This window comes from Hemiscyllium ocellatum, chromosome 8 (genome assembly GCF_020745735.1).
Source record: "Hemiscyllium ocellatum isolate sHemOce1 chromosome 8, sHemOce1.pat.X.cur, whole genome shotgun sequence".
In the NCBI taxonomy this organism is placed as follows: Eukaryota; Metazoa; Chordata; class Chondrichthyes; order Orectolobiformes; family Hemiscylliidae; genus Hemiscyllium; species Hemiscyllium ocellatum.
In genome coordinates this window covers 118,132,107-118,158,155 of record NC_083408.1, presented here as the reverse complement: position 1 = coordinate 118,158,155, position 26,049 = coordinate 118,132,107, and the positions used below count along the sequence as shown (strand labels likewise).

Here is a 26,049-nt window from a genome sequence, read left to right as displayed (position 1 = left end):
AATGGAGTGTAAAGGATTAAATTAGGCAATTTAGCCCATCAAGTCTGCTTTGCCATTCAATAATCGCTGATATGTTTCTTAACCCCTCTCCTGCCTTTTGCCCATGACCTTTGATCCCTTTACTCATCAAGAACCTATCTTTCTCCACCTTGAATTTAATCCATGACTTGGCCTCCACAGCCCTCTGTACCAATGAGTTCCACAGATTTACCACTCACTGGCTGAAGAAATTCCTCCTCATCTCAGTTCTAAAGGGTCATCCCTTCACTCTGAGGCTGCGCCCTCAGATCCTAGTCTCTCCTACTGGTAGAAACATCTTCTCCACATCCACTGTAACCAGGCCTCTCCGTATTCTGTCAGCTTCAATGACATCCCCCTCATCTTTCTAAACTTCACTGAGTACAGAACCAGAGTCCTCAACCATTCCGATATAATCCTGTATCTTGGGGTTTTATGGCCAATGGCTGCGACCAACCTGCAATGGGCAGAGTTTGTGTTCATTTTCTGACTGAGCATGTGGGCTCCAATTGTAAGTGATGTGAGACTCTTCAAGGACCAGTTGCACAAATCACTTACACAGTTCAGCCTGAAGACATTGTTATCACAGAGTGCTATATGTGGACTGCATGCAATAACTAACTGTGCGATATCAGTCTTGATCACAAGAACACCTGACCATACCAATGGTCATGACAGATTGCTCAGAGCCATCTCTGTGAAGCAGAAGTGATCACGGATGACCTTTCACCTGTCACTTACTTAGATTACTTACAGTGTGGAAACAGGCCCTTTGGCTCAACAAGTCCACACCGACCCGCCGAAGCGCAACCCACCCATACCCCTACATTTACCCCTTACCTAACACTACGGGCAATTTAGCATGGCCAATTCACCTTATCAGCACATCTTTGGACTGTGGGAGGAAACTGGAGCACCCGGAGGAAACCCACGCAGACATGGGGAGAACGTGCAAACTCCACACAGTCAGTCACCTTGAGGCGGGAATTGAACTGGGTCTCTGGCGCTGTGAGGCAGCTGTGCTAACCACTGTGCCACCGTGCCGCCCACCCACAATCCGGGCTGCACAGGAACTGGGTTCTCAATCCCCCTCACATTGAACTGTAAGCATTGCTGACATGTTCTCATTTGTACATTGCCTTGGTGATGCCGGGGGAATGGGAACAAGGTTTCCTTAAACCTTCCCACCCCCCACTTCCAGTCTCCCAGTGTATTTAAGAACATGTGCTGCATGCATTGCAATAGCTACCCTATGTCTAAGGTACATATTATGTGTTGTCTTTTCCAGCGTGCTCCATGTCCCACTGCCTGGAGGACTGCACTAAATGTCACTTGTGAGTGATGTCAATGCTGGTTAATCATTGCACTAACAACCTGCTCTGTTTCTGATATTCCCCGTGGACAGTCATTAGAATTGTGCCTGATGGTTCCACTGTCGCTGCGATGTTACACAGGTACAGAGAAACAAATGTGCCAATAAGCCCATGTGCAGCAGCAACCTCCAGCAGGTAGGACAGCCTCAACATGAAGGGGTCACAGCTGAAGGTCCCCTCAGGAGTTAAGGAGGACCAATGTCTATGGTCCTTGATGCCATTTCCTCCAGATGAGCAAGATGCAGTGTCGGTGCAGACTGAGAATGCCTGGGTCATTGTCACTGAATGATCATAGAATCCCAACAATGTGGAAGCAGGTCATTCAGTCCTTCGGGTTCATACCATCCCTGTGAAAAGATCCCACACAAACCCCCTACCTTAACCCTGTAACCCTGCATTTCCCATGGCTAACCCTGCACATCCCTGGACACTATGGACAATTTCCCATGGCCAATCCATCTAACCTGCTCAGCTTGGACTGTGAGAGGAAACCCACGCAGACCTAGGGAGAATGTGCAACCTCCACACAGATGGTCTGCCTGCGAGTGGAGTCCAACCTGGGTCCCTGGTACTGTGAAACAGCAGTGCTAACCACTGAGCCACCGGGCCACCCTTGTTCTCTCTGGGTTTTTTTTCACTCCTTCAGTCTTTATTTACAATCTTAGTCATCCACCTTTTTATCAAATGTAAGTGATGGGGAGGTGATGGCCTAGTGGTATTATCGCTAGACTATTAATCCAGAAACTCAGGGAATGTCCTGGGGACCTGGGTTGGAATCCTGTCACGGCAGATGGTGGAATTTGAATTAAATAAAAATAAACGTGGAATTAAGAGTCCACCTTGAAATCATTGCCAATTATCTGAAAAACCCATCTGGCTCATTAATGTCCTTTAGGAAAGGAAGCTACCATCCTTACCTGGTCTGCCCTACATGTGACTCCAGACCCCCAGCAATGTGGTTGACTCTCAATTGCCCTCTGAAATGGACTGGCAATAGCTAGTTATACCAATTGCTACCAATTCTCAAAAAAATGAAACCCAAAGCACATGGACTGCAGCGGTTCAAGAAGGCAGCTCATCCCCACCTTCTCAAGGGGCAATTAGGGATGGGCAGTAAATGCTGGCCCAGCCAGCCAGTCCACGTCCCAGAAAATGAATAAAAAACAGCTGCATGTTATTTATCCAATCTACATTCGGACCATGTTGAGTATTATTTGCTCACTTCTTCCATATGGGTTTAAAACCTGTTGGTTCGTATTCATCTTTTAGGAGTACTTTGCTGGATCATATTTATTCCAACATCCTCCAAATTCTTCAACAAAGGCCTTCACAATATCATTGTTTTTAATAATGATTACATTTTTTTATTTCTAAAAAAATGCCTTCCAAAGATCCAGTTACAAGGATCGACCCATCAATTCCACCAAATTTGTTGTGTATATAGTTTGCATCCTGATCATGTCAGATTTGTATACCAGCTCTCCTGAAGGCGCTGACCTGTTAGCGAGCTAGTGCCATGTAGTTTGAGTCAATGATAGCCCATACCCGCACCCCGTGGCTGTGCACTGCCAACATTGAGCTGCTGGAGATGGTCAACATGCAGACATCGAGTGAGTGGCGAGCACGGAACACCGGCCAGTTCAGTGCACTCTCCCAGTGCAATAGGCACCATTACAATGGCCAGGTCTCCAACACAACAGTCGATGCACGCACATCTCTGGTAATCTGGGCTCTACTCATGACATCTCAGATAGCCTCGCCAGCCTGATATAACCATTAACCCACCAATCTGCAGCACACACAAACTCTGCACCTGGCACCCAGTTAATGCCAACTGCTGGCGTGGGTGGGTGCTGTGATCTGGTGGTGTAACTAGCCATCTTATCCCAGTTTTGATACAATGGGCTGCTTGCAAGAACTACCAGTATGACACTCTCAATTCTCCCCTTCCCAATATGTCAATGCTGTTACCAAAGGAGTTTGTGCCAGATCACATTCCCTCATCTCATTTCCCAGTGATGAGTCTCAGCCACTGGGCCTGGCCAAGGTAGCTGGCTTTTCCCCTAGGCACTGGGTGTGACAGACAGTGCTCATCAGGTCATACAGCATGGAAACAGACCCTTCAGCCCAAACAGTCCATGCTGAACATAATCCCAAACTAATGTTATACTGAGGGCACAATATCATAAGGTGACTGACTTCTTCAACAGAAAGGGATTCCATTCCATCTGTTTTCAACTCCCCAAGCTGGTTCAGTGTGGTACGTGCTTGATGTGGGAGGTCAATGACTCTGGTGTGTCTGGCTCGTATAAGTGTGGAAAGTATGTGCACATTCAGCTACTGACAGAGCATATTGCAGAACTGATGAAAGAACTCAAGGACCTTAGGCTCATCCGAGAGAATGAGATCTTTCTGGACAAGGCCTTCAGCGAGGTTATTACACCAATTGTACCAGAAGAGAGCAGACGATGAGAAAGGCAGAGAGGAGACAGGTGCAAGAGACCCCGGGGGAAGTACCTGTCAGGAACAAGTTGAATCTTTTGGAAACAGTAGAGACTGATGACACTACCAGTCGCGAGGCGGCCAGGTCTGTCAATCAAACGTTGGCGTGGAGGCAGAACGGAAGAGTCGGACATCGCACAGAGCCGTGGGAATAGGGGACTCCATAGTGAGAGGAACTGACCGGGGTTTTTGTGGCAGCAGGCAGGACTTAAGGATGGTGTGTTGCCTTCCTGGTCCCCCCAGGTCATCTCCTCTGCACAGAAGCTCTTCAGCCACGTTCTCAAACAGACTCGCTACCACAGCCACATCTCCTTCCTTAGCACCTGCCTACGGAACCGACTGATCCCGCACGGACACAGGATGCCTTCCTTGAAGAAGCTCTCTTCCTCCCTCTACAAGGATCTCAGTGAATCTCTCTCTCACTGCACCCCCCAGGTCATCTCCTCTGCACAGAAGCTCTTCAGCCACGTTCTCAAACAGACTCGCTATCACAGCCACATCCCCTTCCTCAGCACCTGCCTACAGAACCGACTGATCCCGCACGGACACAAGGATGCCTTCCTGGTGCCAGGGTTAGAGACATCACAGACAGAGTGCAGGAAATCCTCAAGGATGAAGGTGAAGAGCCAGAGGAGCTGGTACATGTTGGCACAAATGATGTTGGGAAGAAGAAGAGGAACATACTACAGCGGGACTTTGGAGAACTAGGGAGAAGGCTGAAAAGCAGAACGTCCAAGGTGGTTATCTCTGGTTTGCTTCCAGTTCCTCGGGCTGGTGAGACCAGAAACAGGGAGATAATTGGCTTGAACGTGTGGTTGGGGAACAGGTGCAAGAAGCAAGGATTTAAATGCATGGATCACTGGGGTATGTTTTGTGGTAAGCATAAATTCTACAAGAGAGACGGTTTGCACCTTAATAGGTTAGGGACCAGCATTCTGGCAGGCAGGTTTGCTACTGCAACACAGGTACATTTAAACTAAGTAGCAGCAGGGGGGAGACAAAATGGATGTTTAAGAAGGAAATTAGTGGGAAAGTTAGAACAAGGGAAGTCAAGAAAGACAACTGTATCAATGAGGCAGAAAACTCAGAAAGGGATCATGCTGTAAGGTTGAGTGTAATAGGGGTTGATGGGAAGGGTGAGGGCAGTGACAAATTAAAAATACTGTATATGAACACACGAAGCATTAGAAATAAGATGGATGAGCTTGAGGATCTTTCGGAAATTGGCAGATACGATATTGTGGGGATAACTGAGATGTGACTTCAAGTGGACAGGGCCTGGGAAATGAATATTCAAGGCTACACATGCTATCGTAAGGACAGACTTACGGGCAGAGGGGGTGGGGTGGTCATGTTGGTAAGGGATGATATTCAGTCCCTTGCGCAGGGGGACCTAGAATCAGGGGATGTAGAGTCAGTGTGGATAGAGCTGAGAAATACTAAGGGCAAAAAGACCCTCTTGGGAGTTATCTACAGGTCCCCAAACAGTAGTCTGGATGTAGGATGTAAGTTAACTCAGGAGCTGAAATTTGCCTGTCGCAAAGATGTTACTACAGTTGTTATGGGGGATTTCAACATGCAGGTAGACTGGGAGAATCGGGTATTGGACCTCAAGAAAGAGACTTTGTGGAGTGCCTCAGAGATGGATTCTTAGAACAGCTGATGCTGGAGCCAACCAGGGAGAAGGCAATTCTGGATTTGGTATTGTGCAACGAACCAGAATTGGTCTGGGACCTCGAAGTGAAGGAGCCACTGGGAAGTAGTGATCATAATACAATAAGCTTCAATCTGCAATTTGAGAGAGAGAGGGCACAATCGGAAGTGACAATATTTCTGTTGAATAAAGGGAACCATGGAGCTATCAGGGAGGCGCTGACCAAAGTTCAATGGTGCAATACCTTAGCAGGGATGACAGTGGAGGAACAATAGCAGATATTTCTGTGTATAATGCAGAAGTTGCAGGATCAGTTCATTCCAAAAAGGAAGAAAGATCCTAGGAGGAGGCATGGGCGGCCGTGGCTGATGCGGGAAGTAAAGTTAAAAGAGAAAAAGTATAACATAGCAAAGATAAGTGAGAAAATGGAGGACTGGGAAGCTTTTAAAGAACAACAGAGGATTACTAAGAAGGAAATACGCAGAGATAAAATGAGGTACGAAGGTAAACTGGCCAATAATATAAAGGAGGATAGTAAAAGTTTTTTTAGATATGTGAAAGGCAAAAAAATGGTTAAGACTAAAATTGGGCCCTTCAAGACAGAAACGGGGAATATATTACGAAGAACAAAGAAATGGCAGAAGAATTGAATTGGAGCTTCAGATCTGTGTTCACTGGGGAAGACACAAGCAATCTCCCTGAGGTAACTGTAGCTAAAGGACCTGAACTGAAGGGAATTTATATTTGCCAGGAATTGGTGTTGGAGAAACTGTTAGGTCTGAAGGTTGATAAGTCCCAGGGGCCTGATGGTCTACATCCCAGGGTACTGAAGGAGGTGGCTCGAGAAATCGTGGATGTGTTGTGATTATTTTCCAGAGTTCGATAGATTCGGGATCAGTTCCTGTGGATTGGAGGGTGGCTAATGTTGTACCACTTTTTAAGAAAGGTGGGAGAGAGAAAGCAGGAAATTATAGACCAGTTAGTCTGACCTCAGTGATGGGAAAGATGCTGGAGTCTATTATAAAGGATGAGATTACGGCACATCTAGATAGTAGTAACAGGATAGGTAAGAGTCAGCATGGATTTATGAAGGGAAAATCATGCTTGATTAATCTTCTGGAATTTTTTGAGGATGTAACTCTGAAGATGGACAAGGGAGATCCAGTAGATGTAGTGTACCTGGACTTTCAGAAAGCTTTTGATAAAGTCCCACATAGGAGGTTAGTGAGCAAAATTAGGGTGCATGGTATTGGGGGCAAAGTACTAACTTAGATTGAAAGTTGGTTGGCTGATAGGAAACAAAGAGTAGTGATAAACGGCTCCATTTCAGAATGGCAGGCAGTGACCAGTGGGGTACCGCAGGGATCAGTACTGGGACCGCAACTTTTTACAATATATGTTAATGATATAGAAGGTGGTATTAGCAATAACATTAGCAAATTTGCTGATGATACTAAGCTGGGTGGCAGGGTGAAATGTTAGGAGGATATTAGGAGATTACAGGGTGACCTGGACAAGTTAGGTGAGTGGTCAGATGCATGGCAGATGCAGTTTAATGTGAATAAATGTATGGTTATCCACTTTGGTGGCAAGAACAGGAAGGCAGATTACTACCTAAATGGAATCAATTTAGGTAAAGGGGCAGTACAGAGAGATCTGGGTGTTCTTGTACACCAGTCAATGAAGGTAAGCATGCAGGTACAGCAGGTAGTGAAGAAGGCTAATAGCATGCTGGCCTTCATAACAAGAGGGATTGAGTATAGAAGTAAAGACGTTCTTCTGCAGCTGTACAGGGCCCTGGTGAGAGCACACCTGGAGTACTGTGTGCAGTTCTGGTCTCCAAATTTGAGGAAAGACATTCTGGCTATTGAGGGAGTGCAGCGTAGATTCACGAGGTCAATTCCTGGAATGGCAGGATTACCTTACACTGAAAGACTGGAGCGACTGGGCTTGTATACCCTTGAGTTTAGAAGACTGAGAGGGGATCTGATTGAGACATATAAGATTATTAGAGGATTGGACACTCTGGAGGCAGGAAACATGTTTCTGGTGATGGGTGGGTTCTGAACCAGAGGACACAGCTTAAAAGTACGGGGTAGACCATTTAGGACAGAGATGAGGAGAAACTTCTTCACCCAGAGAGTGGTGGCTGTGTGGAATGCTCTGCCCCAGAGGGCAGTGGAGGCTCAGTCTCTGGATTCATTTAAGAAAGAGTTGGATAGAGCTCTCAAGGATTGTGGAATCATGGGTTATGGAAATAAGGCAGGAACAGGATACTGATTAAAGATGATCAACCATGATCATATTGAATGGTGGTGCAGGCTTGAAGGGCAGAATGGCCTACTCCTGCACCTAATGTCCATTGGATCTGCATGGGTTTCCTCCCCAGTTCAAAGAGGTGCAGGTTAGGGTGGATTGGTCATGGGAAACTGTCCTGTTGTGTCCAGAGATGTGTAGGCTAGGTGGGTTAGCCATTGGAACTGCAGAGTTATGGGGATAGGATGGATCTGGATAGGATGCTCTTCAGAGGGTCAGTGTGGATTTGATGGGCCAAATGGCCTGTTCTCACACTGTAGGGATTCTATGTTATGTTTAACTGATGTGTGATCAGTGGTACCATATCTTCAGCATCTGCTCCAGGCACCCTGGGACATGCAATGATGCCCATGTCCTTGAGAATCCTCATGTTCCAGCTTGGTTTAAAGGTCCGGAGGCCACACAAGGATGGTCACTGAGAGACCTGGCCTTCAGCCAGGGCCCTTGTGGTGGAGAATCCCATGCCTCCCCCAGGGGTGGGGTTTCAATGCTTGAATCTGTCAGGGTTGGGGGAGGAGCGTCCGGCACAACTCAGACACAGCCAGCTCCATCAATCCGACCGTGCTGTGCTCAATGCACATCCACCTGGGAAATCTTCACTCCATTCTGTCCCTGGTCAGAATCACCTTCCTCAGCTGGTACAAGACAGCAGCAGGATACTTACTTCATGGGGTGAGTGAGAAATAGTTGTGTGAGAACGCACTCCAGTTCACAGACAGAATACTCCGAGACTTGCTAAGCTTTCCCAGCAACTTTGTTTCTGATTTCCAGCCTCCAGATTCATTCTTTCTGTATCCTGTCTGTCTGTCTCTCTCCGTCTGGTCTCTCTCTCTCTCTCTCTGTCACTGTCTATCCAATCTGGTCTCTCTCTCTGTCTCTCTCGCTCTGTCTCACTCTCCGTCTGGTCTCTCTCTATGACTCTGTCTCTCTCTCTGTCTATCCGGTCTGGTCTCTCTGTCTCTCTCGCTCTGTCTCTCTTTTTGTGTCCGGTCTGGTCTCTCTCTCTCTCTCTCGTTTTTCTCTCTGCATCTTCTCTCTCCACTTCTCTTTCTCTATGCTCTCTTTCTCTCTGTCCGGTCTGGTCTCTCTCTGTTTGAAGATGGCGCTTTGAGCCGGGATTGAGCTGAATGAACCAAGCCGCCCAGAACGTCACTGAGCCTGCTTATAAAACCCAGCAGGGGGAGAGGAGAGAGGGACAGTGGAGCCGGACTGAGAGGCAGACAGTGTGTGTATGTGTGAAAGAGGGAGAGGAACAGGCTGCCTGCTGATCTCACTGGGGAAGGGGTGTATAAATATCCAGAAGGTTTCTAGATCCACCTTTCCCAAAACAGAGAAAGGGAGAGGCAGAGAGGAGCAAGGAGCGGATCCACACTCGGAGAGAGCGGAACGGCTGGGAAGTTTGGAAGCTGAGTTTGGAAGGATATTGTGGGGAAGCGAGAGAACAGCACAAAGTGTTCCCGGAGCAGGTCCAGAGAGTACCCCGGGGCTGGAGAGTGTGTTCCCGGAGCAGACCCAGAGAGTGCCCCGGGGCTGGAGAGTGTGTTCCCGGAGCAGACCCGGAGAGTGCCCCGGGGCTGGTGAGTGTGTTCCCGGAGCAGATCCAGAGAGTGCCCCGGGGCTGGTGAGTGTGTTCCCGGAGCAGATCCAGAGAGTGCCCCGGGGCTGGTGAGTGTGTTCCCGGAGCAGACCCGGAGTCTCCCCCCTGCCTGGGGCTGGAGCAGCAGCATGTGTGTCCAGCGGTTGGTGCTGCTCTTGAGCGCCGTGGACCTGGCGGTAGTGACCGGGGCACTGTCCACCTGTACCACGTTGGACACCGAGCACATCAAGAGGAAGCGGGTGGAAGCGATCAGGGGCCAGATCCTCAGTAAACTGAGACTGACCAGTCCCCCGGAGGATCCGAGTCCGGCAGAGGTACCAGCCCAGGTTCTGGCAATGTACAACAGCACCCGGGAGTTACTGCAGGAGCTGGCCAGAGACCGGCAGCAAGGCTGTGTCACCCACAACACCGACTTCGAGTACTATGCAAAGGAGCTCTACAAGTTTGATATGATCCAGGGGCCTGCCGTGGACAGTAAGTGTGTGGACATGGGGAAAACGCCCCAAAGTCCCTCTCCCCACCAGTGGGTACAGACCCTAACCCAAATTGGTACACACTCAGCTCATCATGGTCCAAAGTGTCAGGGAGCTGCAGGGAATGTCACACAGGACCTACCCCCTGCATCCAACAGCACCGTTGGGTGCCTCTTGAGTGGGGGTGGGGGGTGTTACTGCTCACTTGGCAAGTGTGAGGATTTTTCTGCACCCCTCTCCCCCCCACACACACACACACAATCACCAGCCCCTCACCCAGGTCTCCTCACACTCCCTCACCCTCTCATTCCCCTAACCTTCCCCTCCCCTCTCTGCCTTGGTCACCCTGTCCCCACTCACTCAGATAATTGGTCAGTCTTGCTGGGTAGTAGCTGGGCATTATGGTGGCCAGGCACTCCCAGCATTCCTAGTGCCAGGGAAAGGCCTCTATCAAAACTGCAGGCCTCATGATGAGAGAAGAGAGCTGGAAGATCCTGATCCAATAGGCTGCCAACAACAATATCATATCTAAGGCCTATGCTGAAAGTCATCACATTAATCATGCTAATGTGATGACTCCACAGGAAAATCATGCATTTCTCGAGCACCTTTTTCCACCTCCGGATATCTCAAAAGTCTTTGCAATCAATGAGGTGCCCTTGGCACCTAGTCATTATTGGTGTGTAGAAGAGGCAGAAGCAGAAATGTGTGCAGCAAGGTCCCACACTCCAAACTGAGAATGACAGGGTATTTCAGCAGAGTCAAAAACTCATCCTGACCATGGTTACCATAGGAACATCTAGCTATTCTGACATAGTTCCTTGGGAATTCTTTAATATATAAATTTATTACAATCACTAGAGGTCAACCAACATTAACTTCCAGCTCTGCCTGGAAATAGTGTCATAGAGATGTACAGAATGGAAACAGACCCTTCGATCCAACCCATCCATGCTGACCAGATATCCCAACACAATCTAGTCCCACCTGCCAACTCCTGGCCCATATTTCTTAAAACCCTTCCTATTAATATACCCATCCAGATGGTTTTTAAATGTTGCAAGTGTACTAGCCTCCACCACTTCTCTAATAGGTGATTCCATACATGTCCCTTTTAAAAGTGCTGTTATTTTAACTTTTTTTCTCCAAAGTTCTGCTGTTCCAAAACAATGCAACAGCATATAAAACAGTGACTGCTGCTCCTGGAATTCAAGGAAATCACCTCCAACACCTAAAATACCTCAAAAAAGGAACAGCTGTTACAGCCAGAATTTTTTCTCATCTTCCATCTTGGATTCCCCAGGATCCTTCTCTGTCATTAATGAAAATATTCAATTTCACACTGAATAGGAGAGTATCACCCATAATCCTCCACCACATACTCCCAGGACAGGAACAACATGGAGTCAGATACAGAGTAAAACTCCCTACACACTACCCCATCAAACACTCCCAAGACAGGGACAACACAGGGGTTAGTCACAGAGTAAAGCCCTTCTCCACTGTCCCCATCAAATACTCCTGGGACAAGGGACAGCACGTGGTTAGATACAGAGTAAAGCTCCCTCCACACTGTCCCCATCAAACACTCCCAGGACAGGGACAGCATGTGGTTAGATCCAGAGTAAGGCTCTCTCTATATTGCCGCCATCAAACAGTTTCAGGTCAAGTGTAGTATTGAATTAAATCTAAGGGATAATGATAAAATGTTTGTTTCTCAGTGAGGATCCTGCATTTGGCCTGGGTAGATTTCTCAGGATTTGTGCCTGATGATTTGCTGGTAAATTATAATATTTTATTAATTTAGTGCAGTGTGTATTCCAGGTGTGAGTTCCTCATAAGAAGGTTCTCAGCCCGAGCTCCTCGTACCCCTTGAGAGATTATGCGTTAACCCCAAGCCCAGTTTATACAGACTGAGTGCGACCCTTCCTGTCACTGTCCCCTCTGTGACAACTTTAATGCTCAGGCCCCAGCAGAGGAACCCAGCAGCCAGCAGAGGGAGCAGACTGCCATCAAACAGAGCTGAGTGTGCCTGGACCATGCTGCTGCTTCATCCTGTTTACAAACAAGCTGTAGCCTTTCTCCCTGCCAAGCTCCAGATAATCAAGGCACCAAGTGCCTCACAGAAAACCCTGGCTCTGAGAACCTGCATGCAAGAATGTATTGACACTTGCATAACTCTCCACACAAGGTCCCTCCCCGATTGAGGAGCTCCCTATATAGCACCATGAAACATCCAAAGGCAATGACACAGTAAACAGCAGCCTGTCCAATTGAAAACTGAATGCACTCCTGTTGAATCCTTGAGCAGTATTTCTCACAGGTTGCCTATTTTGCTTCCTTGCTGACTCCTGACCCAGATCTGCTCCTTGTCTGGGCAGACAGAGTGGCAGAGTTATCAATGCCAGTAATATCCTGAGCGCAAACACACAACTGATTTTGGCTGTTTGCAGGGGTTTTCTGGTCGGGGCTGAATTAGGGGCAGTTTCAATGTTTAGGCTTGAGAGTGGCAGGAATTCTCTGTGTAATAACCTGGGCTATTAACAGTTACAGGAGGCATGAGAAGGATCATGTTAAGCTAAGTGCAATAGTATTGTCACTTCCCTTAGAGAATGCTGGATCTTCACTGGATTGAGGGAGAGGGGCTGTACTTCTGATAAAGAGTCAGTGATTACTGCAACACTGAGTAAGGCTCCTGACCCTGGTCAATGCAACACTCCATCACTGCACTGAGTTAGGCATGATCATTGGGAGCAGTTCGACTGTCATCATTGCTCTGTCACTGGGCCAGAATTCTTCAACAGGAGGTTGTTTATGGTGTGGACTGAAGGAAATTCAGAAAGTGCTGGCAGAAAGCAGTCAGTTTTTGTAACCCGAGTTCAGCTAGTGTACATTCTCTTTGTTAGCACTAGTCAGTCTCCTTCCTGAGCAATGCAATCAGCATAGACTGATTGATCCTTGGGTGGACTGAGCCTAGAGGATGCAAGATCAGATATCCTTGTCAGAAAATGCCCTTAACGCAACTATCATGCTCGATGAATGACCTTCCCTCCATTATAAGGTCAGAAGTGGGGATGTTGGCTGATGATTGCACAATGTTCAGCACCAATCGTGACTCCTCTGATACTGAAATAGTCCGTGTTCAAATGCAGCAAGATCTGGACAATATCCAAACTTGGGCTGACAAGTGGCAAGTAACATTTGTGCCACACAAATGCCAGGCAATGACCATCTTCAACAAGGAAGAATCTAATCGTTACACCTCAACATCATTAAATCCCCAACTATCAACATTCTGGGGTTGCCATTGACTAGAAAATGAACTGATCTAAGCATACAAATACAGTGGCTACAAAAGCAGGTTAGAAGCTAGGAATACTGCAGTCAGTAACCTCCTGATTCCCCAAAAGCCTGTCCATCAACCACAGGGCACATGTCAGGAGTATGATCCAGTACTCCCCAATTGTCTGATTAAGTGCAGCTCCAACAATATTCAAGAAGCTTGACACCATCCAGGACAAAGCAGCTGCTTGATTAGCATCACATTCACCAACACCCATTCCCTCCATCATTGACGCTCAGTAGCAGCAGTGTGTACTATCTAAAAGATGCACTGCAGACATTCACCAAAGAACCTCAGACAGCACCTTCCAAACCAACAACCACTTCCGTTTAGAAGGACAAGTGCAGCAGATACATGGGAACACCATCCCCTGCAAGTTCCCCACCAAGCCATTCACCATTCTAACTTGGAAATATATTGTTGTTCCTTCGGTGTCACTGGGTCAGAATCCTGGAATTCCCCCCTTAAGGGCATTGTGACTTTACCTACAGCACATGGACTGCAGCAGTTCAAGAAGACAGCTCACCTCCACCTTCTCAAGGGGCAACTAGGGACAGGCAATAAATGATGGCCCAGCCAGTGACTGGTACAACCCATGGAGTGAAGTAAAAATATTACTTGTGCGCTTTGTGTGGGTGAAAATCACAGCTCTGTCTAGTTAATGTAACAGGTTACTTAATTTATTATATAATGGTTAAAAAGTAAACCCTGACCCTAAATCTTAACCCTAAATTTACCCTAATTCTAACCCGACGATGACAATTTCATCCTTTGGAAATTTTGACCAAATCCCATGACCCCTTAACACCAGCCGATATCACCCTGGATCATGTAGCTGCTCCTTTGAATTTGACTCTTGAGTACCAGATATTATTCTATTGTATCTAGTCTGCACTGCTATCAAGGTCAGTTACCTTGGCAGTGTGGCTAAGTTGGGACTGTTTTCCTTGGGGAGTAGATTGAGGGAAGATTTGTTCAAGGTATTTCAGGGTCTTGGCAGGTAGAGAGGGAGAAACTGCTTCCATTGATACAAAGATTTCAAGCCGAGGACCCAATCTCTAGTAGTTTGTAAAAGACGCAGGAGGGGAGATGAGAAGCAAGGCATTGCGTGGATCAGGTCTGGAATGTGTTGGGCTGAGAGCGTGGTGGATGCAGGCTTGGATTCCGAAGAGAATTGGATGATCGTCTGAATAGGAGAAAAATTGCACAGCTATAACACCAAAAGACATTGCAGCAGAATGAGGCAATTTGGCCCATCAAGTCTGCTTTTTTGAACTCACCTGCGTGACATGGGCATCACTAGCTGAGCCAGCATTTATTGCCATCACTAATTGCCCTTGAGAAGGTGGGGGTGAGCTGCCTTCCTGAACCATGTGCTGTAGGTAGAGTCACAATGCCCTTAGGGAGGGAATTCCAGGATTTTGACCCTGCAACAGTGAAGGAACAGTGATATATTTCTAAGTCAGGATGGTAAGTGGCTCGGAGGGGAACCTGCAGGGGGTGGTGCTCCCATGTATCTCCCTCCCCTGTCCTTCTAGATTGAAGTGGGCGCGGGTTTGGAAGGTGCTGTCTGAGGAACTTTGGTGAATTTCTGCAGCGCATCTTGTAGATAGTACACACTGCTGCTACTGAGCATCAGTGGTGGAGGGAGGGGATGTTTGTGGATATGGTGCCAATCAAGCGGCTACTTTGTCCTGGATGGTGTCAAGCTTCTTGAGTGTTGTTGGAGCTGCCACCGTCCAGGGCAAGTGAGGAGTATTCCCTCACACTCCTGGCTTGTGCCTTGTAGATTTGGGGAGTCGAGAAGTGAGTTACTCACTGCAATATTCCTAGCCTCTGACTAGCTCTTGTAGCCACTTTTAAAAGAAACTTGATAAGTTTCTGCTCAATTATAACCCACCAGGTTGTTGTTAATGGGGAATCCAATGATGGTATCACCATTGAATATCAAGGGACAGTGGTTAGATTGACTCTTATTGTGGGTGGTCATTGTCTGGCACTTGTGTGGTGTGAATTTAACTTGCCACTTGTTGGCCCAAGCCTGGACATTGTCCAGGTCTTGTTGCATTTGAACATGAACTGCTTCAGTATCTGAGGAGTTGTGAATGGTGCTGAACACTGTACAATCATCAGCGAACATCCCCACTTCCAACGTTATGATGGAGGGAAGGTGATTGGTGAAGCAGCTGAAGATGGTTGGGCCTAGGACACTACCCTGAGGGACTCCTGCAGAGATGACCTGGAGCTGAGATGACTGACCTCCAACAAACACAACCATCTTCCTATGTGCCAGGGCTGACTCTAACCAGCAAAGACTTTGCCCCCTGTTTCCCATCAATTCCAGATTTACCAGGGTTCCTTGATGCCACACTTGGTCAAATTCAGCTCTTTTGTCTGTATTTGAATCAAGGCTGTCATGAGGTCAGGAGCTGACCGGCCGTGGCAGAACACAAACTAGACGTCACTGAGCAGAGACTGTTGATTGTACCTCCCATCATTTTACTGATATCAAGAGCAGACTGATAGGGCAGTCATTGGCCGGGTCGAATTTGTCCTGCTTTTTATGTACAGGACATATCTGGGCAATGTTCCACATTGTTGGGTAGATCCCAGTGTTGTAACTGTGCTGGAACAGCTTGACTAGGGGAGCAGCAAGGTCTGGAGCACAAGTCCTCAGTAATTAGGTTCTCTACAGTAGTGGAAGCAGGCCCTTTGACCCAATAAGTCCACACCACTCCTCTGAAGAGAAACACAACCAAACCCATTCCCCTACCCTATATTTACCCCTGACTAACACTGTGGGCAATTTAGCATGGCCAATTCACCTGACCTGCACATCTTTGGATTGTGGGTGGAAACTCGAACTCCCGGAGGAAACCCACACAGACATGGGGAGAATGTGCAAACTCCACACAGACAAATGGAAATCGAACCCAGAACCCTGGAGCTGTGAGGCAGCAGTGCTAACCACTGACCCACCATGCCACCCATAATATTGCTGGAATGTTGTCAGGGCCCGTAGTCTCTGCAGCTTCCAGAGTCTCCAACTATTTCTTGATTCACATGGAGTGAATTGGCAGGAGCCTGGTCTCTGTGATGCTGGGGACCACTGGAGGAGGTGGAGATGGATCATCCACTCAGCATTACTGGCTATAGATCGCTGCCAAAGCTTCAGCCTTATCTTTTGCACAGATGTACTGGGCTCTTCCTTCATTGAGGATGGGGATTTTTGTGGAGCCTCCTCCTCCAGCAAGTTATTTAGTTGTCCATCACCATTCATGACTGGATGTGGCAGGACTGCAAAGCATAGATCTGATCTGTTTACGGGATCGCTTAGTTCTGTCACTTGCTGCTTATGCTGTTTGCATGTAGTCCTGTCTGGTGACTTCACCAGGTTGACACCTCATTTTCAAGTATTCCTGGTGTTGCTCCTGGCATTGAACCAGGAGATCAATACGATTATTACTGATCTGATCATCTTCAACTCCATTTTTCTGCCTTTTCCCCATTACCCTTGGTTCTGCTTACCGATTCAAAATCTATTTATCTCAGTCTCCAATATACTTAATAACCCAGCCTAAGAAACTCTCTGCAGTAAAGAATTCCAAAGGGTCAGTACATTCAGAGAGAAGAAACTTTCCTCCTCTATCCATCTAGCATAGATAGAAGCTTGGCTGTTTGGCAGAAAGCAGAGTGTGGCAGCTCAGGATGGCAGCTGATGACAAGTGGTATCCCGCAAGGCTCAGTGTTGGGCCCACAGCTTTTCAATTTATACATTAACGATGTAGATGAAGGAACTGGGGGCATTCTGACTACGTTTGCACACAATACAAAGATAGGTAGAGGGACAGGTAGCATCGAGATGGCAGGGAAGCTGCGGAAGGATTTGGATAGGATCGGTGAGTGGGCAAAGAAGTGTCAGAATGGAGTACATTGTGAGAAAGTGTGAGATCATGCACTTTGGTCGGAAGAATAGAGACATGGACTATTTTCTTACATGGTGAGAAAATTCAGAAATCTGCGGTGCAATGAGACCTGCGAGTTATAGACCAGGATTCTCTCAAGGTAAACTTGCAGATTGAGTTGGTAGTTTGGAAGACAAATGCAATGATAGAACACAGAACAGTACAGGCCCTTCGGCCCTCAATGTTATGCTGACCTTTTATCCTACTCTAACACCAAACTAAGCTACATACCCTTCATTGTACTACTTCCATGTGTCTATCCAAGAATCGCTTAAATGTCCCTAATGTCTCTGAATCTATTACCACTGCTGGCAGTGCATTCCATACACCCACTCTCTGTGTAAAGAACTTACCTCAGACACTCCCCTATACCTTCCTCCAATCTCCTTAACGTTATGCCCCTCATGATAGACATTTCTGCCCTGGGAGATATCTCTGGCCATCCACTCCATCTATGCCTCTCATCAACTTGTACACCTTTATTAAGTCATCTCTCATCCTTTTTCGCTCCAATGAGAAAAATCCTAGCTCCTTCTACCTTTCTTCATGCCCTCCAGCCCAGGCAGCATCCTGGAAAATCTCCTCTGCACCCTCTCTTAAGCATCTATATCCTTCCTGTAATGAGGCAACCAGAACTGAACACAATATTCCAAGTGTGGTCTAACCAGGGCTCTGTAGAGCTTCAGCATAACCTTGTGGCTCTTAAACTCAATCCCCCGATAATGAAAGCCAATACATCATACACTTCCTTAACAATCCTATCAATTTGGGTGGCAACTTTGAGGGATCTATGGATATGGACCCCAAGATCCCTCTGTTCCTCCACACCGCCAAGAATCCTGCCTTTCACCCTGTATTCTGCATTCAAATTCAACCTTCAAAAGTGAATCACTTCACACTTTTCTAGACTGAACTCCATCTGCCACTTCTCAGCCCAGTTCTGCATCCTGTCAACCGATCCCTGCGGAACACTGGTCACCGAGCTCCAGGCTGAATATTTTCCATCTCCTACCACCTTCTGTCTTCTATGGGCCAGCCAATTCTGAATCCAGACAGACAAATTTCTCTGTATACTATGCCTCCTTACTTTCTGAATGAGCCTACCATGGGGAACCTTATCAAATGCCGTGCTAAAATCCATGTACACCACATCCACTGCTCTACCTTCATCAATGTGTTTTGTCACATCCTCAAATAATTCAATAAGATTTGTGAGGCATGACCTGCCCTTCACAAAGCCATGCTGATTATCTCTAATCAAACTATGATTTTCCAAGTAATCATAAATCCTATGCCTCATAATCCTTTCCAATCATTTGCCAAGCACAGACATAAGATTGGCTAGTCTGTAATTCCCAGGATTATCCATATTCTCCTTCTTGAACAAGAAAATAACATTTGCCACCCTCCAACCCCTAAGGCGAGCTCAGGGAAGACAGAAACCTCCAGTGGAGCAGAAGGGCAAAAACTTGCTTGATCTTGATTTTCAGTACGCGTACAGACCGTGAAAGCGGGGCCTCACGATCCTTCTGACCCTTTGGATTTTAAGCAGGAGCTGTCAGAAAAGTTACCACAGGGATAATTGGCTTGTGGCGGCCAAGCGTTCATAGCGACGTCACTTTTGATCCTTCGATGTCAGCTCTTCCTATCATTGTGAAGCAGAATTCACCAAGCGTTGGATTTTTCACCCACTAATAGGGAACGTGAGCTGGGTTTAGACTGTCGTGAGACAGGTTAGTTTTACCCTACTGATGTTGTGTTGTTGCAATAGTAATCCTGCTCAGTACGAGAGGAACCACAGATTCAGACATTTGGTGTATGTGCTTGGCTGAAGAGCCAATGGTGCGAAGCTACCATCTGTGGGATTATGACTGAACGCCCCTAAGTCAGAATCCTGCCTAAATGTAACAATACCCTGGCGCCGTGGATCACTGGTTGGCCTAGGATAACCAACTCTGGTTGGTGCGTATTGCCATTCGATTCTGGTCTGGAGTGCGGCCGTATGGGCACTGCCTCTCTCCTTTAATCGCATCTCATGTTCATGGGGAACCTGGTGCTAAATCATAAATGATTCTGGCTCAGGGTTTCGTAAGGAGCAGAGCAGCTACCACGCTGCGATCTATTGAAAGTCATCCCTCGAGCCAACCTTTTGTAAAAATTTTATTTAAAAAAAACAGCACATTGGATCAGTGGTTAGCACTGATGCCTCACAGCGCCAGGGACCCGGGTTCAATTCCTGCCTCAGGCAGCTGTCTGTGTGGAGTTTGCACATTCTCCCCGTGTCTGCGTGGGTTTCCTCCGAGTGCTCCAGTTTCCTCCCACAAGCCAAAGATGTGCAGGTTAGGTGAATTGACCATGCTAAATTGCCCATAGTGTTAGGGGCAGGAGTAAATGTAAGGGAATGGGTCTGGGTGGGTTGCTCTTCGGAGGGCTGGTGTGGACTTGTTGGGCTGAAGGGCCTGTTTCCACACTGTAGGGAATCTAAGAATCATCTGGTACTACTCCAGTGAACAGTAAGGATGCAATGATCATCACCAAAGGCACAGTAATCTCTTCCCCCACTTCCTGTAGAAATCTTGGGTATATCCTGTCTGGCCCAGGGGACTTATCTATCCTTACGTTTTTCAAAGTTGTCAGCACATCCTCCTCTTAACATCAACCTGTTCGAGGATATCAGACTCGCATCTTCCACCTCGGAACACTTCAAGCCAGGGTATTAATTAGATTTCACCAGTTTCCTCATTTCCCCTCCCCCCACCTTACCCCAGTTCCTAACTTCTAGCCCAGCACTGTCCCCATGACCTGTCCTACCTGCCAATCTCCCTTCCCATCTATCAGCTCCACCTTCCCCTCTGACCTATCACTTTCATCCCCACCCCCATTCACCTATTGTACTCTATGCTACTTTCTCCCCACCCCCACCCCCCTCTCGTTTATCTCTCCACCTGGAGGCTTCCTGCCTCTATTCCTGAAGGGCTTTTGCCTGAAACTTTGATTTTGCCTGCTCCTCGGATGCTGCCTGACATGCTGTGCTTTTCCAGCACCACACTAATCTAAACTCTGGTTTCCAGTATCTGCAGTCCTCACTTTTGCCTGTTCAAGGATATCAGCCTGTTTCACACTGTCCTCACAAAAGTCAAGGTCCCTCTCAGTAGCGAATACTGAAACAAAGTATTAATTAAGGACCTCTCCTACCTCCTTTGACTTTAGGCACAAGTTTCCCCCACTATTCCTGATCGGCCCTACCCTCACTCTAGCCATCTTCATGTTCCTCACATAGCTGTAGAATGCCTTAGTGTATTCCTTAATTCTATCCGCTAATGCATTTTCATGCCCCCTTCTCACTCTCTGAAGTCCATTCTTCAGTTCCTTCCTGGCTACTTGAAATCCTCTAAAGCTCTGTCTGATCCTTGCTTCCTCAACCTTAAGTAAGCTTTCTTCTTCCTCTTGACTGGATGTTCTACATCCCTTTCTTGCCACCCAAGGTCCCATCACCCTACCACCCCTTCCATGCCTCAGTGGGACAAACCTATCCAGCACTCGCAACAAATGCTCCCTGGACAACCTCCACATTTCTGTCGTGCATTTTCCTGAGAACATCTGTTCCCAATTTAGGCATCCCAGTTCCTGCCTAATAGTAGTGTAATTCCCCCACTCCAACTGAATAATTTCCCATACTGTCTGCTCCTATCCCTCTCCATAAGTATAGTAAAGGTCAGAGAGTTGTGATCATTGTCACTGAAATGCTCTCCCACCAAGAGATCTGACACCTGGCCTGGTTAGGTGCCAAGCACCAAATCCAATATGGCCTCCCCTCTATTTGGCCAATTGACATATTGAGTCAGGAAACCTCCTGGACACACCTGACAAGAACTGGTCCAACCAAATTATTTGATAGCATTTATTTTGCAAGGACTTGAATAGACAAGTGCAGCAGGTAACCAGGAAAGCGAATGGAATATTGACCTTATTTCAAGGGGGTTGGAGCATAAAAGTAGGGAAGTCTTACTGCATCTGTACAAGGGGATGGTGAGACCACATCTGGAATACTGTGAGCAGTTTTAGTCTCATTATTTAAGGAAAGATATAATTTCATGGAGGCAGTTTAGAGAAGGTTCACTCAGATGATCCCTGTCTCGAGGGATTGTCTCATGAGTAAAGGTTAAAATGATTGAGACTGTACTCACTGGAGTTTTAAAAAATGAGAGGCAATTTCATTGAAACGTATCAAATTCTTAAGGGCCGTGACAGGGTCAATGCTGAGAGGATGTTTCCCCTCATGGGAGAGTCCGGGACCAGAGGATATAGTCTCAGAATAAAGCTGCTCCAGTTTAAGACTGAGATGAGGAGGAATTTCATCTCCCAGATGGTTGTCAGTCCTTGGAACTCCTTAGCACAGAGAGCTGTGGGGGCAGAGTCTTTGTGTACATTTAAGGCTGAGATAGATAGATCCTTGATCATTTGGGGATGAAGGGTGACGGGAAAGGGCAGGAAACAGGATGTGAGGAATGTTAGACTGGCTGTGATCCTACTGAATGGTGGGACAGGCTCAAGTGACTGAGCAGCATCCTCCTGTTTCTATTCTGATGACCTTATGGTTCCCTAAGAATGTTGTAAGTTTAAATAAGGTTGTCTCTTGTTCTTCTAAACTTCAAAAAATACAGGCCCAATCTGCATGGCATCTCCCCATGAGATAGGCCCAATCTCCTCCGTCTCTCCCTAAAGGACAGGCCCAACCTCCTCCACCTCTACTCATGGGCTGGTCCCCCCATACCTGGGATCAGCTGAGTGAACCTTCTCCTCCAATATTGGTCTATCTTTCCTTAGATAAGGGTCCCAAAATTGTCACTCTAGCTAAGGTCTGTGAAGTATCTTTTACAGTTTTCACAAAAGCTTCCCATTTTTGTAATCATTCCCTTTGATTTACCTATTAAAAGCAGAATTTGGATGCTATTTTATGATTTATGGATGAGGACTCCCAGATCTCTCTGTGCTCTAGCTTTCTGAGTCCTTTCCCCATTTAAATAATATTCAGTTCCTTTATTTTTCCAGGCAGTGTGCATATCCTCTCATTTTATTTCATTTACCAAAATTTTGTCCATTTGCTTAACCTTTCCGTAATTCCCACCAAACTGTTTGTGCTGTCCTCCTCACTTACCTTCCCAGAAACTTGGTGAAAGCGAATTCCCTTTCCCCATTCAAGTCATTAATAAATGTTGTAAATAACTGCAGCCTCTGCACTGATCCCTGTGCCACTCCACTAGTTACAGATCGCCATCTCCCTTCTCCAAACTCGCTGTCTTCCATTCGGTCACTGATCTTCTATCCACTCTCCGATCCTACCTCCATCACCCTGACTCCTATCCTACCTCCATCACCCTGGCTCCTATCCTACCTCCATCACCCTGGCCCCTATCCTACCTCCATCACCCTGGCCCCTATCCTACCTCCATCACCCTGAATCCTATCCTACCTCCATCACCCTGACTCCTATCCTACCTCCATCACCCTGACTCCTATCCTACCTCCATCACCCTGGCCCCTATCCTACCTCAATCACGCAGGCTCCGATCCTACCTGCATCACCCTGGTCCCTATCCTACCTCCATCACCCTGACTCCTATCCTACCTCCATCACCCTGACTCCTATCCTACCTCCATCACCTTGGCTCCTATCCTACCTCCATCACCCTGACTCCTACCCTACCTCCATCACCCTGGCCCCTACCCTACCTCCATCACCCTGACTCCTATCCTTCCTCCATCATCCTGGCCCCTATCCTACCTCCATCACCCTGACTCCTATCCTACCTCCATCACCCTGACTCCTATCCTACCTCCATCACCCTGGCCCCTACCCTACCTCCATCACCCTGGCCCCTACCCTACCTCCATCACCCTGGCCCCTATCCTACCTCCATCACCCTGGCTCCTATCCTACCTCCATCACCATTGCTCATATCCTACCTCCATCACCCGGGCTCCTACCCTACCTCCATCACCCTGGCCCCTATCCTACCTCCATCACCCAGGCTCCTATCCTACCTCCATCACCCTGGCCCCTATCCTACCTCCATCACCCTGCCCCTATCCTACCTCCATCATCCTGGATCCTATCCTACCTCCATCACCCTGGCTCCTATCCTACCTCCATCACCATTGCTCATATCCTACCTCCATCATCCTGGCTCCTATCCTACCTCCATCACCCTGGCCCCTATCCTACCTCCATCACCCTGACTCCTACCCTACCTCCATCACCCGGGCCCCTATCCTACCTCCATCACCCTGGCTCCCATCCTGCCTCCATCACCCTGGCTCCTATCCTATCTCCATCACCCTGGCCTCTATCCTACCTCCATCACCCTGGCCCCTACCCTAACTCCATCACCCTGAATCCTATCCTACCTCCATCACCCTGACTCCTATCCTACCTCCATCACCCTGGCTCCCATCCTACCTCCATCACCCTGGCCCCTATCCTACCTCCATCACGCAGGCTCCGATCCTACCTGCATCACCCTGGCCCCTATCCTACCTCCATCACCCTGGCCCCTATCCTACCTCCATCACCCTGACTCCTATCCTACCTCCATCACCCTGACTCCTATCCTACCTCCATCACCTTGGCTCCTATCCTACCTCCATCACCCTGACTCCTATCCTACCTCCATCACCCTGGCCCATATCCTACCTCCATCACCCAGGCTCCGATCCTACCTGCATCACCCTGGACCCTATCCTACCTCTATCACCCTGGCCCCTATCCTACCTCCATTACCCGGGCTCCGATCCTACCTCCATCACCCTGGCCCGTATCCTACCTCCATCACCCTGGCCCCTATCCTACCTCCGTCACCCTGGCCCCTACCCTACCTCCATCACCCTGGCCCCTATCCTACCTCCATCATCCTGGATCCTATCCTACCTCCATCACCCTGGCTCCTATCCTACCTCCATCACCCAGGCTCCTATCCTACCTCCATCACCCGGGCTCCTACCCTACCTCCATCACCCTGGCCCCTATCCTACCTCCATCACCCAGGCTCCTATCCTACCTCCATCACCCTGGCCCCTATCCTACCTCCATCACCCTGCCCCTATCCTACCTCCATCATCCTGGATCCTATCCTACCTCCATCACCCTGGCTCCTATCCTACCTCCATCACCATTGCTCATATCCTACCTCCATCACCCGGGCTCCTACCCTACCTCCATCACCCTGGCTCCTGTCCTACCTCCATCACCCTGGCCCCTATCCTACCTCCATCACCCTGGCTCGTATCCTACCTCCATCACCCTGGCTCCCATCCTACCTCCATCACCCTGACTCCTATCCTACCTCCATCACCCTGGCCCCTATCCTACCTCCCTCTCCCTGACTCCTATCCTACCTCCATCACCTGGCCCCTATCCTACCTCCATCACCCTGGCCCCTACTCTACCTCCATCATCCTGGCTCCTATCCTACCTCCATCACCCTGGCTCCTATCCTACCTCCATCCCCCTGGCCCCTATCCAACCTCCATCACCCTGGCTCCTATCCTACCTCCATCACCCTGGCCTCTATCCTACCTCCATCACCCTGGCCCCTATCCTACCTCCATCATCCTGGCTCCTATCCTACCTCCATCACCCTGGCCCCTATCCTACCTCCATCACCCTGACTCCTACCCTACCTCCATCACCCGGGCCCCTATCCTACCTCCATCACCCTGGCTCCCATCCTGCCTCCATCACCCTGGCTCCTATCCTATCTCCATCACCCTGGCCTCTATCCTACCTCCATCACCCTGGCCCCTATCCTACCTCCATCACCATGGCCCCTATCCTACCTCCATCACCCAGGCTCCTATCCTATCTCCATCACCCTGGCCCCTATCCTACCTCCATCACCCTGGCCCCTATCCTACCTCCATCACTCTGCTCCTACCCTACCTCCATCACCTGGCCCCTATCCTACCTCCATCACTCTGCTCCTATCCTACCTCCATCACCCTGCTCCTATCCTACCTCCATCACCCTGGCCCCTACCCTACCTCCATCACCCTGCTCCTATCCTACCTCCATCACCCTGGCCCCTATGCTACCTCCATCATCCTGGATCCTATCCTACCTCCATCACCCTGGCTCCTATCCTACCTCCATCACCATTGCTCATATCCTACCTCCATCACCCGGGCTCCTACCCTACCTCCATCACCCTGGCTCCTACCCTACCTCCATCACCCTGGCCCCTATCCTACCTCCATCACCCAGGCTCCTATCCTACCTCCATCACCCTGGCCCCTATCCTACCTCCATCACCCTGCCCCTATCCTACCTCCATCATCCTGGATCCTATCCTACCTCCATCATCCTGGCTCCTATCCTACCTCCATCACCCTGGCCCCTATCCTACCTCCATCACCCTGACTCCTACCCTACCTCCATCACCCGGGCCCCTATCCTACCTCCATCACCCTGGCTCCCATCCTGCCTCCATCACCCTGGCTCCTATCCTATCTCCATCACCCTGGCCTCTATCCTACCTCCATCACCCTGGCCCCTACCCTAACTCCATCACCCTGAATCCTATCCTACCTCCATAACCCTGACTCCTATCCTACCTCCATCACCCTGGCTCCCATCCTACCTCCATCACCCTGGCCCCTATCCTACCTCCATCACGCAGGCTCCGATCCTACCTGCATCACCCTGGCCCCTATCCTACCTCCATCACCCTGGCCCCTATCCTACCTCCATCACCCTGACTCCTATCCTACCTCCATCACCCTGACTCCTATCCTACCTCCATCACCTTGGCT

At 48.5% G+C, this 26,049-nt stretch overlaps 1 protein-coding gene across 3 annotated transcripts in view; it reads left to right on the top strand.

Annotated features, from left to right (window-relative positions):
- The first annotated feature begins 9,088 nt into the window (after positions 1–9,088).
- Positions 9,089–26,049, top strand: part of tgfb3 (transforming growth factor, beta 3) — a 72,544-nt gene continuing 55,583 nt past the window's right edge. For all 3 annotated transcript variants that reach the window (XR_009644947.1, XM_060828612.1, XM_060828610.1), the window contains exon 1: positions 9,089–9,934. Coding sequence is in view for 2 of the 3 variants with exons in the window: in XM_060828612.1 (XP_060684595.1) it covers positions 9,589–9,934 (346 nt within the window). In the remaining variant the exon portion in view is untranslated. The remainder of the gene's footprint in view (positions 9,935–26,049) is intronic.